This window comes from Peromyscus maniculatus, chromosome 20 (assembly GCF_049852395.1).
Source record: "Peromyscus maniculatus bairdii isolate BWxNUB_F1_BW_parent chromosome 20, HU_Pman_BW_mat_3.1, whole genome shotgun sequence".
NCBI classification, from domain to species: domain Eukaryota; kingdom Metazoa; phylum Chordata; class Mammalia; order Rodentia; family Cricetidae; genus Peromyscus; species Peromyscus maniculatus.
Window position 1 is genome coordinate 28,607,604 of NC_134871.1, and position 16,696 is coordinate 28,624,299.

The following is a 16,696-nucleotide window of genomic DNA, read 5'->3' on the forward strand; positions in this document are numbered from 1 at the left end:
TCCTGAATTCTGGGATTAAAAGGGGGCACCACCACCACCAAGATGATTCTTCCTTTAAATTTATGTTTCTATTGCAAACTGGGCTATGAAAATGGTTGTCTACTAGTACAAAAAATGTGCACACAACACAATATTCAAAGCCACTGCTGTAGACTCTATATCCCTTCTTTTATAATAAAACCAGAGAAATAGAATTATTCATTTAAAACAGTAAAATTTAAAAATGAGTCCTCCAGAACTATGAGAAAACAAAAACTGCCTCAGTCATAACAGAAAGTTAGTTTTAATTCCATAGGGATTCAGAATCAAGTTCCAAGTAGTATAGCTGATGTTAAATTATATTACTATGACCTTTAAAGGGGAGAAATTAGGATTAAAATTAAGACATAAAGCATGAATTCAGGGTGCTAGAAATAAAATTCTGAGGAAAGTAACTGAAAAAATTTAAAAGGACATACTTAACCCAGACCATTCATCATCGATATAGGGTTGATTACGGCTAACATCCCACTGATAATCAGAAGTGGTAGACTGAGAAACTGGCTCAGCAGTAGACCCTTAAATGAAAAACGAATGCAACAAAATTAAAAATGGAATTTCCTAAGGATGTTTCATAACAATAGTTCTATACTTTGCACATGGACCTTATTTCTCCTAAAAGGAAAAATTCAGACATAGCAAAAGAGTTAAATTAAAAGGAAAAGTAAAATCGAGGGCAATTTTAAATTAAGTATGATAATAACTAGATCTAATTCAACACCACCACTCATACCAATCAGAGTCTAATTTTTGTTATCTGCAAATGTCAAAATTTTGAAAACAAGCTCCATTTTTCTTCTTAAAGGAAAGCAGTAAAGCACAAAATCTTAATGCTAGATGCTTCAGAGTATGCATACATCCTGAGAACTCAGAAAAACGATTAGAAAATGTTTGAGTCTGCTCAACGTTTAGGCCACAGAAAGTTAAAAGAAAACAGGATTAACCAGAGAGGTGAGACAGAGAAAAGTTAGAGAGTCAAGAGTTGCTCGAAGTTGAGAGTTAAGTTCAGGTACATTTAAAAGAACAGAATACTATTTTCTAAGTTTGGTTGTTTTTTCTTAGAGGGTAAGTGAGAAGGAATAGGTGGGATGAGAGTTGGGGGTTACAAGGCCTCTTAGGAACTTGATGAAAGCAGTGGTGGCCCAATGTTCAGAACTTTATATAAAAATTTAAATACATTTTGGGGCATAATAGTTCATGGAAGTGAGGTCAAAACGCATTGTTCTACGGCTACAAATTAATTTGAGAATGCAAATGAAAGCAGGCGCAGAGACACCTACACGGAAGACCTGAATCAGAATTTCATGTGTGTAAGAGTCCTTAAGTGACTCTGATATTCACTTTGGATTGAGAGCCACTGACAGAAAAAACTGGTTAAGAAGCATAGGTCTCTGGTTAGTATAGATAAAAATAACAATTACTTCTCCTCACAGTCTTCACTAATTTATACATTTCTACTTGCTTATAGATAGATGAGCTGGCTAGCATTTCCCTAATGATTACTGTCTCATTATATACTCAAAATAGTAATATTTCAATGTAAAATTTAGCAGATTATCCAACAAATGTGGCAATATTTAGCATATATATTAGCATAAACTTATCTCCAGTAGCCCCTACTGCTTTCTCTGAATGTATGTATATGTTATATAGTCATCAAGTAAAGGAAGCAATAAACTTGCACTCCTGGAAATGAAATGTGGTTGACGAGACCATGGGCTAACAAACTGCATCTTGTAGGCCAAGTCCAACCACTGATTTTGATTGGCCCATGAACTAAGAATTTCTTATCTATTTATTTGTTTTTTTCCCCTTGAGACAGGATTTCTCTGTGTAACAACTCTGTCTATCCTGGAACTCGCTCTGTAGACCAGTCTGGCCTCAAACTCAGAGATCTGCCTGCTTCTACCTCTCAAGTGTGCCACCATGTTGTGCGCCACCATGCCTGGCCAGAATTTCATATCTGAAAAAAGTCAAATGAAGTATTTTGAAGTCAGAACACTCATTTGCCTATGTATTATCTCTGGTTGCTTTCTTGTTATCATGGCAGAGTTGAGTTAATAGCTATAGCAGAGACAGTATGGCCCAAAAAACATAAACCACTTACTATATGCTTTTACAGGACGAGTCTGCTAGCCCCCATTCTAGGCTAATGTTCCAGATACCATGAAATAACATCATTAGCAAATGAAGTCCATGGGAAGCTATGTGAATCAAGTAGTATAAATGAAAGTGTCCCTCCTACTTATGTAATATTTGTTTAATATATGTAGCTTTTGCTGATTAATAAAAGACCTATCCATTTAAGGGATGCTGGATTGACAGTATGAATAATATGCATCAATAGGTCCTAAAACATTATTGTGTAGGGGCTAGAGAGATGGCTCAGAGGTTAAGAGCACTGACTGCTCTTCCTCCAGAGGTCCTGAGTTCAATTCCCAGCACCCACATGGTGGCTCACAACCATCTGTAATGAGATCTGGCACCCTCTCCTGTATACATAATAAATAAATAAATCTTTAAAAAAAAAAAAAGAAAAAAAATTATTGTGTATGTGTCCATATTATCTGAAAAGCTTAATTATAAACTCATAATGAGTAGGAATGAATAGAAACATGGCAAATTCAAGCAGAAGTTTGGTGGGGTGCACTAGTAACAAGAGCATGGTCCTAACCCAGTGGTTCTCATAAGGACTTGGGTGTCCCCTACAACATAAAGGCTTTTGCTACTTCATATATTAATTATGTTGATAGCAATATTTGATGCTAATCAATTTTTCAAATAACAAGTGCTAAAAGTAAACAGAAATGTTTTGGTTAACTAAACGAAAGACTGTTTTCACATACCAGAGACAGCAGAGTTAAGTGTGAGAGATGCAAAAGAAGCAGAGTTCTGTTGAGAGGCACTCATTCCCCTAGCCACACTAGACCAAGCAGCTGGCAAAATAAAGAACGTCACTTGCAACCTTCAATTTGCAATGAAACTTGAAAGATGTACAGATTTAAAACTATGATAGCAATATTTAAAGATTATCATAAAAAACAAAAAACAATTAATATAGCAATAGCTATTATTTACTGAGTGTCCACTATATGGGTGGCTCCCTTATACACTGAGTTCTAATCCTTCTGTCAACCCTGCTAGGCTATTTTAGAGCTAGCAAATGATTTACTAATACTTATCTGGAACTTAAAGTCAGTTTCCAAGCCTATTCTTTCCACCATACAAACTATGTCATTATCTATCATGATTTAATCAACTACTCCAGATGAGGAACCAAACATAGTAGCTGACACTCATTACAATCAATCGTCACATTACTTAAATATGAGGTTCATTTGGGTTACATAACTAAATGTCCATAAACTCCTAATAGGTCTGTCTGAACTAGTCTATCCTTGTTCTACTTCATCATGCTGCCTTTTTATTATTTTCAAGATATTTCTCTAAAAACAGAACAACACCTAGGTCTATAGCAGCCTACATATATTTGTGGCTCTATGAGACTTTCTCACCTAGTTCATCCTAGGTATCTTAGTTTAAGTACATGTTCACACAATGACAAATCATCTAGCATGCACTTTTTAAGGTGCCTTGTTACTCGACATGACTGTATTCTAAGGAGCACACATACCTCTTCATGTCTCCAGTCATAGCTGTTTTTCCTTAACAATCCATTGCAAACTTAAAAATCTTGAATGCATCTAATTGCCTGCTTAACTATCTGTAACAACACTAGGCAAATACCACCTAATCTATGTTCTAATAGTAAAACTACATAGCTTCTGTAAGTAAACTAAAAATATATTACAAGGTCAGTGTTCCCACTATTAGTCCATAAGACCTGACCTTTTACTAAATAGGAGAGAATACTATTTTTAGTATAGTTATTTCTCTGTTGAAAATGATGGTATGAATTTAGGGACTATCTTTGTGAACAAATTGTGGTATTTCTACAGTTTTTGGACATCAAAGCGGGGAGGAGAGCAAACTCGGAACAACAGTGTTAGTGAATGAACTGCAGTTTGCCTCTTGAGGGCATTAGTCTTTAAAGGGGGTTGGAAAGCTAAGTGTGAAAGAAGAGGTTGTGTTTTTTCTTGCAAACTAAGAACTTCCTAGTATCTAATACTCCCCAAATTAAGCTAAGTTATCAAAAATACCTGCCATAAGTAAAACAGAGAAAAAAAACCCAAAAAACAAAACACTGCATGTTTAAGCAGAGCATGGTGGCTCACAACTCTATTTCCAGCACTCAGAAGGCAGAGAGAGGAGAACTGTACATAAATTGCAGGCCAGCCTTGTCAACAGTTTTCTAGGCTAGCTAGGGCTACATAGTGAGACTCTGAGAAAACAAAAACCAAACCCCAAAAGCAAAGAAACAATTATTTTACTATATGATGAATTATAAATCATTTTTATAAAGTCAACAAAACAACAAAGCCATTAGACAAATGGCAAAGAATAGAATAAATTAACTGGTATAAGAAACAGAAATGATCAATTAATTCATGGAAAAATTTCCAATTGCATCAGTGATTTAAAAGTCAACCAAAACAATTCATGCATTTTGTGCTTATCAAATCAAAAAGACTTTAAAAAAAAAAAAAAAAAAGCTTAACTTTGGTAAGACTACAATCAACGGGCACTTACACTGGGGGGAGAGTATGAGAGTACTGACAATACGGTGAAGACATTCGTGTTCTCTCTAACCCAACTCATTCCCAAGAATCTATCCTAGACAAACACACTAAAGGTAACATTACCTAAAATACTTTTTAAAAGTCAGTCTCCAATAATACAGAATAGCTAAGTAAACCATGCTATTAAATAAGACAGCACACAAGGCCATTAAGTAAACATGCTCCTAAGAGCAGGTAAAACTTTCCTTACAAATTGGGCGATGAGGAAAGGAACACAAAAATGCACATTCAATTCAGTATATGTAAAAACCAAAAACTATATGCTGTAGGGAAAATCCCTGTAAATACAAAGACTGATTATACCTGCCACTTGGTGTTGTGATAATGTTTTCTATATTTAATAAAGATTTCTTTTCCTATAACATATAAGCACATGTTGCTTAAAATGCAATGCCTCTCAAAAGGAAAATTACTAATTTTTGCCATTAAAATCCAGGGGGAAAATACATCTAATAGTCATTTTAATAGACTATAAAATAATATGAATGCTATAGACTTGTCTAGTACCTTTATTTACTATTTTTATTTACACTCAATAAAATTACTAAAATCTATCACATCTACTCATATACTGCATTTATGACATCACTAAGAATATACAATTACATCAGTTAGCCATATTGAGGAAAAAATACGACAGAGAATATGAAAACACTATAGAGAGTAAATGATGTGATTCATGCTAGTTTCAACTTGTTTTATTCTATGCAGAGTCTGAGATAACTTAATTATCACTATTACTTCTGCATGGCAGGACTACTATTTCTTCTTTTTTCCCAGTGGGGTAGAGTGGGGGAGGAGGAGACAGGATCTCACGTACCCCAGGCTATCCTCTAACTCATTATGCAGCTGAAGATGACCTGATCCTCCAGCCTCCACATTCCAAGTGCTGGGATCACAGGCATGCACTACCTTGCCCAGCTTAGCAATATTTCTATTGATGGTTTGCTTTCTGTCACCAATCCTGAAAAATCCAAGATGTATCAGATTACCAATTTTAAATGAATCAAAATTTTCCCCTAAAAGTTCTTACCAATGCCAGAAAATATTGAACGATCACTCCAGTTCCTTCCCCAGTCTTTCCCATTGGCATTAGCATCAGCAGTGTCTTGAGTCCAAGCAGATGGCTCTGTTTTCCTCTTGCCTGCAGAAGCAGGTGGAACAGAGTTCCACTTCTCCTCACCTGCACTCATCTGTGAGGAGAGTTTTACAGACTTTTCATTCCAGCCTCCTCCATTGACAGTAAGATTTTCATTTAATCCTGAAGAAACTTAAAAAAAAAAAAAAAAAAAAAAGTAAAGATTAAAAATAGATATATGATTTCTTGTTAAAAACGGAACATTTTCAAGTTTCTATGATAACTCGGCTTAAGCTTAAGTCCTCTCTTCCTTCTTATTGTCCTTTAAGTAGCTTGAGTATAAAAAAAGTATACAGATCTGACACAGACCCCTGTAAAGTTTGTTTCTGAGACAGGGTCTCACTATGTAGCTCATATTAGTTTCATGGTTCTCCTACCTCTGCTTCTATAGTGCTGGGATTACAAGCATGCACCACAATACCTGACTACAAGATCATTTCTTAATAAGTCAACAGAAGGTTAAAATGTAACATGCACACTAGCGATGTTCTCAATGGCAAATTGACAAACCGAAAACATGTATTTGAGTATGTTCTGAATACTCACCCACTATGAAATGAAGACTTCTTAGTTACACGTTCTTTCCTTAAGTATACTTTTGTATATTATATTATGTATAAAGTCTGCACGTCAGAATCACCTAAGAAGTATTAATAGACTCCATGGCATTGGCCCATACCAATTAAGAGTGAGGACCTTGACGACAGGGTCTGTGTGTGGACAGCTTCCTAGATGTGTAGCCAGGACTGAGATGTGTGGGCATTAAGGAAGTGTTAAGAACAAGCCTGAAATGAGAAGATGCTTCTCTTTTTCTGTGATACTTCTGCTTTAGGCTGGCACACTGCTCTGCTTGCTTCAGTGATGAGAAATGAGTGAATTAGGTTATTTTTGTTTGTGAAACACCCAATAACTTTAAACTATATTAATTTATCACAAAATGTTTGATACCATCAAGGAAGCAGTTAAAATGTATAAGAGCTACACTTTCTAAGATGACTTTTTATCCCAGTATGTCCATATTACACTCATGTCCAACAAAGATCCTTCTGTATTGGTTTAAATGATGCAAGCAAGAACCAAAATTACACATAAATTATTACTGAATGTTTTTATATACAGGAAGGGAAGGAGCTAGAACATACCAAAAGCAGAGTGTGAGTGAGCTTCCTTTTCCATTTTTCAAAATATTTGGGTTATGATCATATTAATGTAGAAAATATAAATAAGTTTAACCCCTTTCTTTCCTTCAACATCATTCATGTAAGGAAAGAGACATGTATACAAGCTTCTATTCTGATGGTCCTTCAGTTTAAGTTACATGTAATTTCTCTCACCCTGAAGTGCAGAATCTCCTTTTCCAGACTTAAAGTTGCTAACTTGAACATTTAGATGAGAATCACCTGGGTTGAAATAGAAATAAAATTTATTTAATACTAAACAGGCCACTATACACATTAAATCAGGAGGAACATACAATTGTTATCTATAATAAATTGCTCCTTCAAGTGCCAGTTTTGACATTGAAAAAAGTGATTTTAAAATGTATTTCACATGTCCCCAGGGAACCGAGTCTCTAGTTACCACATTTTTAGTCAATTTAAAATCGAGTCCTGGAAAACTGCCTAATTATAAGTTATTATAAGCATTGCCTATTATTCTGCAATGCTTCGAAATTCTGAAGGTTCTTTTAGGTAGAAACTGGAGAATTGAGCTCTGAAATTGGATTCAACTTTGCCTCATCTCACCATGAGCTGCCTTTTCAATAATCCCAGAAGCAAGCACATCAACTTAAGAATAGCATTGCCAGATTTGGGATTATAACAGGAAATATGGCAAAAAAATGAGAATTATGTTCTAACATAAAAGTTCCAATTCTCCGGCACAAAATAAGCATAATTATCACAATATAACCAAAACAAACCACACTAACTCAAAACACCTATGAAACACGAGGTGCAAAGCAAGGCAGGCATGCCCAAATCAGAAAAAAGGGGTCACTGACAAAAATACTAAAACTATTTACTATTTGACAGCAGAATGGATAAGAAGAACTCACTGCTGTACTATGGCAATAAATCTCAGTAAATTAGCAAGCAAGAACAAAAGTAAAAACAACAAGGTTAAGAAAGTGATCTCCTAACAACCAAGGAATAGAAAACAAGGAGGTCACTAGCAATGCAAAGTGCTCCCTTCAGGTAGCTATCAATACTGGATAGTTGCACAGCTGAGTTCTTGGTAGGAAGAACATTGGCTCAATCATCTTTGAAGTTCTGGTCTAGCTTTATCAATACTTACAAAATTGCCAAAACAAAAACCAAACCAAAACAACAACAACAACAACAAAAAAAAAAACTGGGGTGGATAGACAGAACCTGCACTAACCACAACATGCTTGTTTCATGTTGGAATGAAAGTGCCCAACATGCAGAATGGTGATAAATATTCCACTTAACCCATGTCTTACTCACTGTTAAGAAATGGAGATGCAAGAGGACTAGTGCAAAGCAACACACACGAGGGGAAGAAGCAACAACATTCTCTAATGTGACTCAAGGCAGAAAGGCAAATTTTAATTTAATAAGCCATTCATTAGGCAATAATAACAACACTGCTGTTATGAGGTAAACCAGGATGTGGTTCACAATACTCTCATGAAGAAGGGTATATCAGCACAATGATATTAGCAGATCAAAATAGATTGTGACATAATATTTGTACATCTGACTTAAAGGGGTTTGATGTGATGTACCACTCTTATGTTCCACTAATATACCTTTATTCTTCTTGGAACCAACAGGAAATGATGCAGTTGTAAGTTGCTCGGTGGTAACTGTGATGGTATTTTCTATCCCAGGGATAGTTGAATCCAATGAACCAGAATCAGTCAGCACTTTATCACGTTTACGCTGTTGTCGTTTCTCTCTGTGACTAATTTTAGTTTCCCAGGCTCCTGATATAGCCCGAGAAAAAAAATGTTATTCAGTAAGGGGAAAACAAAAAAGTTGTAGTTTTGAGGGGAAAAAAAATACGGGATGGGGCAGATATAATAAATTTAGAGATTAAGCTAAAAACCAAGAGTGCTGATTATATTAATTTGCCCTAAGAATTTATTCTAATCTCATGTTATTTTAGGCAAAAAACTTTTTATTCTAGTTTTGTTTTTTTAATAAAATTGAGTATGGTTTATAAAAAGCGACAGAAAGGAATTGTCTCTTATCTTTTTATCCTGTTGGGTAAAAGTGACAGGAGAGTGTTATATCTGCTACTAATACATGAGTTTAGGGTGTGATGATAATAAATGGCTTATTCAAGAATTTTGCACACAGCCTTTTAGGAATGGTAAATTTAAGAAAAATGGGAAACTCCAAACCATATTTTTAGGAAACAAAGACAAGATGAATGGCCTCTCAACTGCTCAGAATATTGAGCAAACATAAATTTAAAGGATAAGCACCATTGGATGCTTAAATGATTTAGATAACCAAAGTGTTTCTTAACAACATCACAGATCTTTATGTTAAAATTTATGGCAATTAAAAAGAGCTACATACAAGATTAAGTGAAACAAATGCAGCTTATACCATATACCTCAGTTAAAAAAAATTAAGTATTTTCTATAGGCCTTCCCTGGCTCAAATACCTTCATCAACTTCCTTTCCATCATGGCGGGAACTGTTTTGCACTGCTTTAGCATCTGACTTTGATTTCTTCTTATTTTTCTTTGACTGAAATAGTAAAATAGAATGTTACTTATTATCTTGCTATGCTTTTGAAAAGGCAGTTGTCAATAAAATACATAATGAAATGTATGATGCTGACAACTAAAAAATTTAAGTTTGATTTAAAAAACTTAGCATATTAAGTAGCAATAAGAGGTTATTTATTGAGTGGTTACTTTGTGCTAATTATAGCAATTTTCTTATTTATTCTTTAAAAATACAGAAGGTATCACCCCATTTTAGAGATGAGAAAACAGGTAGAAATATTAATTAAATATTACACAAAATCCACATTAAATTAGTAAATAAACTAAATTAGTCACATTAAATTAGTAAATAAACTAAAACTTCAAGGTCTGCTTGGCTCCAAAACCACATTATGCTCTTACACATAATGTGTTCTATACTATAGTATAAGTAAAATACTGTAACATGGGGCTCTAGAAGCAATAAAATTAAAGCCCACTGCCATTTTCAGAAGAAAATTATGTACCAAATATGATTTGATTTCATAAAGGTGCACTGCTGGCAAACCCTATGTACAACAAACCAACATATCAATTGTATAAAGCAGAGAATTTGGTCAGTTTCAAAGCAATGTGCAAAAAACATTTCAGACTGTGTATGTTTAACAATTTAATAGAGATAAAAGTAGCAACACAAGATACAAATTCTGGAATAGTCTTCCAATTCCTTCCTGCTGATTTTATATTGTTCTTTCAAAGGCTTGTCAAAAAGCTCCACATGATTTCTGCATTTAGATAGGTGTCTCCAGAAAAGAAACATTAACAATCATAGTAAGGTTTTGGTACGTGGTTTTATTTGAGATAAGCTCTCCTTTATCCCAGGCTGACCTCAAATATAGCTGAGGATGACTTCAAATTCCTAAGCCTCTTGCCTCTTCCTCCAGAGAACTGGGATTACAGCACAGGCACACTAGGATTACAGTTGTGCAACTACCACACCAGCCTTAAATGGCTGGTTAAACATACTTTGTAGTCACTCATTTAGCTACTTATTGAGATTAGCTAGTCAAGTAGACTGATACAGCCAGTACCAAAAACATTATGGAGGGTCCACAACAATGCAACGTATATTTACCTAGTTAAAATAATATTCTACAACAGATGGTCGAGTTTGTGAGTTTTAAATACTTACAGATAGACTATTTTACATATTCAGAAAACAATAAAGGTCCCAAATCCAATCCTCAGCAACACTCTGATCAGATATATATCCAAGGAAGTGAAATCATTCTTTTAAGGAGATACTACTACTACATGCTTTCACTCACTGTGATATTTTAAAAGTTGGTAACATGGAAATATAAATTAGAATAGAGGTCACTACAGGCTACGAAGGGTAAGGAGAGATGATAAGAGTGTGAATAGCAGGCACACAGAATTGGGGGACAATAGCTCTAATGTTCTCTGGTACAGAAGGGTAACTATAGTCCACAACAATTAATTATATATTTCAAAACAACTTTTGGAAAAGATTGAAGGTTCTTACTAGACAGAAATGCTAATACTTGAAAAGATGGAAGATGCTGATTATTCTGATTTGACAACTACATATGTGTATTGGATCATATTATTGAATTCCACAAATAAGTACAAATATTGTAAAAACAAGCAAACAAAAAACTACCGGCCTTTTCTTGAATAGTCTCCACACAACCAAGATTTATAAGCTATTTGCTAAGTGTCACATGTTATTTTGGAAGCTTAGAGAACTGAATAAAGATTTCAGTGGACATCAGCTGTGCCAAAATCTAATGGGTGAAATACACAAGTAACAAATATTAGGAGAAATTCACATTGTCAAGGCCTACCTTTTCCCTTTTATTGAAAATATTCTTTTTTCATACAATATATCCTGATTAGTTTCCTCTCCCTTTACTCCTCCAAGTTTCTCCTCATTTCCCCTCCCATACAGATCCATTCCCTTTGTCTCTCATTAGAAAAGAACAGGCTTTTAAGAGATAACAAAACATAACAAACCAACAGAAGGAAGAGGCCGACCTACTTGTTTACAGATTCAAGAGTAGGGGCTACTTTCTAAATGCTTATCTCCCAGCAAATCTATACTAGAGCATTCACCTTCATTTCTAAAAAACCTACAGATGTGGTGCTTGGGTCAGAGTTCAGTGGGTAAAGTGCCTGCTATGCAAGCATGAGGTCCCGAGTCCAGACTTCCAGCACCTAGGTAAAGCTGAGTGCAATGGCATGTGGCAGATCTCAAGAGCTGGCTACCCAGCCAATCTAGCCAAACAGAAAGCTCCAGTTTTAATGAGACCTTGCATCAAAAAATACAGTGGAGTGGCCAGAGAGGTGATTCAGTGGTTAAGAGTACTTGCTAGTCTTGCAGTGGATCTGGATTTTGGTTCCAGAATCCACATGGAGGCTCACAACTTCCTTGAACTCCAGTTCCAGAGGATCTGACACCCTCTTCTGGCATCCTCGGGATTTCTGCATGCACATGGTGCACATAAACTCATGAAAGCAAATATGCAATATACATAAATACCTAAAAAAAAATAACAGTGAGAAAAGTGATCAAACAAGACATCCTAATATCAACCTCTGGTCTCCATACATGTTCACACAGGCAAGAATACATGTACTCACACATACATGCATGCAAACACCTGCAAAATCCAGCTTCCTTGTATAATATATAAAAGGCCTTTTGTAGAGATTTTAACTGCATTTCTATTCTTTTATTCACACATACAAACATCTGGCTGTAAGACTTATTTTTACAAACATTCTTGTCTTTGTCTAAGCTGCATGAATCTCAACAAAGTGTTAAAGCTAGTGTTAGGGTGACTGTTTTTGTCTCGTGATGTTCAATGTACTACTAACTTTTGGACAGCTCAATTTCCACTTCATTTGCTCCATTCCCATTACATCTCCCACCACAGTCATATTCTCCCTCAGCCTCCAACCCATCACCTGTGCTGAGGATTGGATTCAGGACCTTTATTCTTTTCTGAATATATAAAATAATCTATCTGTAAGTATTTAAAACTCACAAACTTGGCCATCTGCTATAGAATATTATTTAACTAGGTAAAGATGCGTTACATTTGTTGATGCTGCAGAATATTACTTTAACTGTGTAAAGGTGTGTTACTTTTGTTTATGCTGCATTTGCTTAATGATGTAAGGATATGTGTTTAATTATGTAAAGATTATTTGCATGTTTCACCTTGCCTGTCTAAGACACCTGATTGGTCTAATAAAGAGCTGAATGGCCAATAGCTAGGCAGAGAAAGGATGAATAGGAGAAATCTAGGCTTGAAAAGAATGAGAACAAGAAGGAGGAAGAGGGAATGAGGGACATGCCCAGGGCAAGAAGCCAGGCAGACACCAGCCAACTAGACATAGAGAAGCAGTAAAAGGTAATAAGCCCCAAGGCAAAAGGTAGATAAAGAGAAACAGATTAATTTAAGTTTAAAAAGGCTAGCCAGAAACAGGCCTTAGGCTGAGCACTCAAAACTAATTAAGTCTGTGTCATGATTTGGGAGCTGGTGGGTGGCTCAAAAGAAAAAGCCTGGCACCCACGATTTCTAATGTTGCTTTAACTTTCTGTGTGCAAGTAGTCAGTTTTTCTAGCAACACATTTTTTTGGTTTTTAAGGGAGGGCTTCTCTGTGTGGCCTTGGCTGTCCAGAGATCTGCCTGCCTCTGCTTCCTAAGTGCTGGAATTAAAAGTGTGCACCACCACTGCCCGGCCTCAACACAACTTCTTGAATAAGAGATTTCATTATATTCAACAAAACGTCTGCTTTCAGTGTTCTACTGCCAGCACTCACATACATGATGAAGAAATGTGCACTTGAAGAACTCATCCTAACAGCAGAAATGAGCAGAGGCTCAGATGGTAGACGAACCAAGCACTTCCAACAGTCTCTGAAACAGATACTTAATTATCAGATGGATCCTAAAAAATCAATATGCCATGTAGGCATTTTCTTACTGTCTCCTGCTTAAATTTCCCATTTGTTTTTTCTCATTTCATATATACAAAACAGATAGAAAAAAACACTGACTATATTAGTACCACTGAAAGAAATGTGTCCACATAAATACACATACATTTATACACATGCTCTATCACTCCCAAGAGAATGAGTTAAATGAACGATAGACACCTAAGCAATAGCTTTTCTGTGGCTTATGACTTGGTACTTCTTTTTCCTTTCTTTCTTCTTTTTTTTCTTTTTAAGACAGGGTTTCTTCATATAGTCCTGGCTATCCTGGACTTACTTTGTAGACTGTCCTCAAACTCAGAGAGATCCACCTGCCTCTGCCTCCCAAGTTCTGGGTTTAAAGGCATATACCACCTCTGTCTGGCTTGTGACTTGATATTTCTATACTGAAATACCTCCATTCTTTTAGACTTAGACCATGAAAAGGCTTTGATAAATTTCTAAACCCATTAAATATACATATAAAGTTGGGCAAGCCTTTAATTCTAGTACTCCAAAGGCAAAAAGAAGCAGGCAGAATTCTCTAAGCTTGAGGTTGCCTGGTCTATACAATGAGTCCCAGAACAACTGGTCTATAGAGTAAGATCACGTCCCCCAAACACAAAGCAAGCAAAAATTTATATATATGTGAGATATTTATTTACTTACACACACACACACACACACACACACACACACACACACACACACTCCTTCCCTCCCTCCCTCGTGTGTGAATAATTTCTTAAGAGATAATGGGTATGAGGCAAATTTGGGGAATTTCAAAAATTTCCTTAGGAGATAACTAAAATATGCAAACAAGTAGTTTGAACATTCAATTGTAAATCCAGGTAAACTCACTTAACTTAAAGTGTGTATACATTTGAAAAACAGCTATGACTTGTAAAGCTCTGGCTTAAACTATAATTTCTAAGATGCATTATACAAGGAAAACCACAAATATAAGCAAGTAAGCACTCTGCATTCAGCATTGTTACAAGTTTTTCTAGTTGATGCTTATTTCAATGTATGCTGCTTTGGAATTATTTTGTTTGGTGACAGTTTTCAAACCTCTTGGTCAGAGAATACTCTTAGACACTAAGGTATTACTTATTTAATTATGCTAATGTATTTAAAAATAATCACAACTATCTACATACATAACTATATCTACATAATATTTTTCAAAACAAAATGACACGTTGGTGAGAACAGCATTATATATATTTCAAATATCTTTAATTAACTATCTACTTCTTTGTCCAACTTCTTGAGATAAGTTGTTTTGATTGTGGCACATGAAGAAAATCCAGAGATGTTCATAAATATGTGTGTTAAGTTTTATTTTGTGGTTTTGGGGGTTAAACCCAGGGTCCTGTGCATGATAGGCAAATGATCTACCACTGAGCTATACCCCTGGCCCACACAGAGATATATCCAATGGAGAACAGAGGGGAATTTTTCTCTCTTCAAACAACTTTGAGTATCCTCCCTTGGCATTCCATTAGATAAGTTTCCACGGTTAGAAATGATTGGAAGGAAAAAGAGAAATAATAATTATTAAGATGTGAGATTTATTTTTTTATTTTTATTTTTTCTATTATCAGCTTGATACAGTATAAATTCTTATCCTAATAGCGATAGTGAAATATTTCATTGAGGCTTGCCCAGTAATTGAGTAAAACCAAAACTTATTATAAGCCACAGTCATCCTAGGGCCCCCCCTGCTATATAGCCTCTCTGGTACTGTGGGTTGCAGACTGATTGTTCTTTGCTTTATATCTAGTATCCATTTATGAGTGAGTACATACCATGTTTGTCTTTCTGGGTTTGGGTAACCTCACTCAGGATGATATTTTCTAGTTCCATCGATTTGTCTATGCTGTGTAGTACTCCATTGTATATAGGTACCACATTTTCTTCATCCATTCTTCAGTTAATGGGCATCTAGGTTGATTCCAGGTTCTGGCTATTACAAATGGTGCTTTTTTTTTTTGGAGACAGGGTTTCTCTGCGTAGCTTTGGTCCTTTTCTTGGAACTCGCTCTGTAACCCAGGCTGGCCTTCATGGAGATCGGCCTGCCTCTGCCTCCCGAGTGCTGGGATTAAAGACGTGTGCCACCACTGCCCAGCAAAGGTTTACACTACCATATCTGGCCTATATATTACTTCGTAATATATAAGTGTTGGTCAACTACAAAATACTGGTTAAGTTACACAATTTTTTTTTTTTGTTGTTGTTTTTTTGTTTTAGTTTTTCAAGACAGGGTTTCTCTGTGTAGTTTTGGTGCCTGTCCTGGATCTCGCTCTGTAGACCAGGCTGGCCTCGAACTCACAGAGATCCACTTGGCTCTGCCTCCCAAGTGCTGGGATTAAAGGCGTGCGCCACTACTACCCAGCTACAAATTTTATTTAATGTTAAGATATTCCATCATAGGTTTTTTTTCCGCCCCCAAGACAGGGTCTCATAAAGCTTAAGGTAGCCTCAAATTGAACTAGTTACTTAGCTCAGGTGAAATTGCCCTTGAATTTCTGATTCTCCTGCTTCCAATTCCCAAATTCTGGCATGAAAAATATGTTCCACTGTCTTAGTTAGTTAGGGTTTCTATTGCTGTGAAGAGACACCACAATCATGGCAATTCTTATAAAGGAAACATTTAAATGGGCTAGCTTAGAGTTCAGGTTTATTCCACTATCATTGTGGCGGGTGCCATATAGGCAGACACGGTGCTGGAGAAGGAGCTGAGTTCTTCATCTTGATTAGTAGGCAACAGGAAGTGAACTGTGTCCCACACTGGGTGTAGCTTGAGCATATGAGACCTCAAAGCCTATGCTCAAAGTGACACACTTCCTCCAACAAGGCCACCTCCTAATAGTGCCACTCTCTATGAACCAACCTATGGGAGCCAATTACATTCAAACCACCATATTCACCATTTTGGACTCTTTTTTAAAAAAGTCATATTTATAACACCACAAGTGATGTCATCGTAAATTCTTTAAGTACTGTAAGTTAATGTCATGGCAGTGAATCTAAATCTTTCAAATTTCTAATTTTTATTTGGCAACAAAGTCCTTTTATCGTTGGGAATAAACACACCCTTGTTTTCCTTGACGTGATGGGAT

The 16,696-nt window shown here is 35.9% G+C and overlaps 1 protein-coding gene across 7 annotated transcripts in view; it reads right to left on the bottom strand.

Moving 5' to 3' along the window:
- Positions 1-16,696, bottom strand: part of Mtdh (metadherin) — a 50,863-nt gene that overhangs the window by 17,676 nt on the left and 16,491 nt on the right. For 3 of the 7 annotated variants that reach the window (XM_076555937.1, XM_076555938.1, XM_006977617.2), the window contains exons 3-8: positions 9,518-9,602; positions 8,651-8,827; positions 7,212-7,277; positions 5,773-6,009; positions 2,886-2,975; positions 459-557 (exon numbers count right to left, since the gene is read on the bottom strand). In XM_076555937.1, the coding sequence (XP_076412052.1) occupies positions 459-557; positions 2,886-2,975; positions 5,773-6,009; positions 7,212-7,277; positions 8,651-8,827; positions 9,518-9,602 (754 nt within the window). The remainder of the gene's footprint in view (positions 1-458; positions 558-2,885; positions 2,976-5,772; positions 6,010-7,211; positions 7,278-8,650; positions 8,828-9,517; positions 9,603-16,696) is intronic. The other 4 variants (XM_076555939.1, XM_006977619.2, XM_076555935.1 and 1 more) reach the window with 3 other exon arrangements.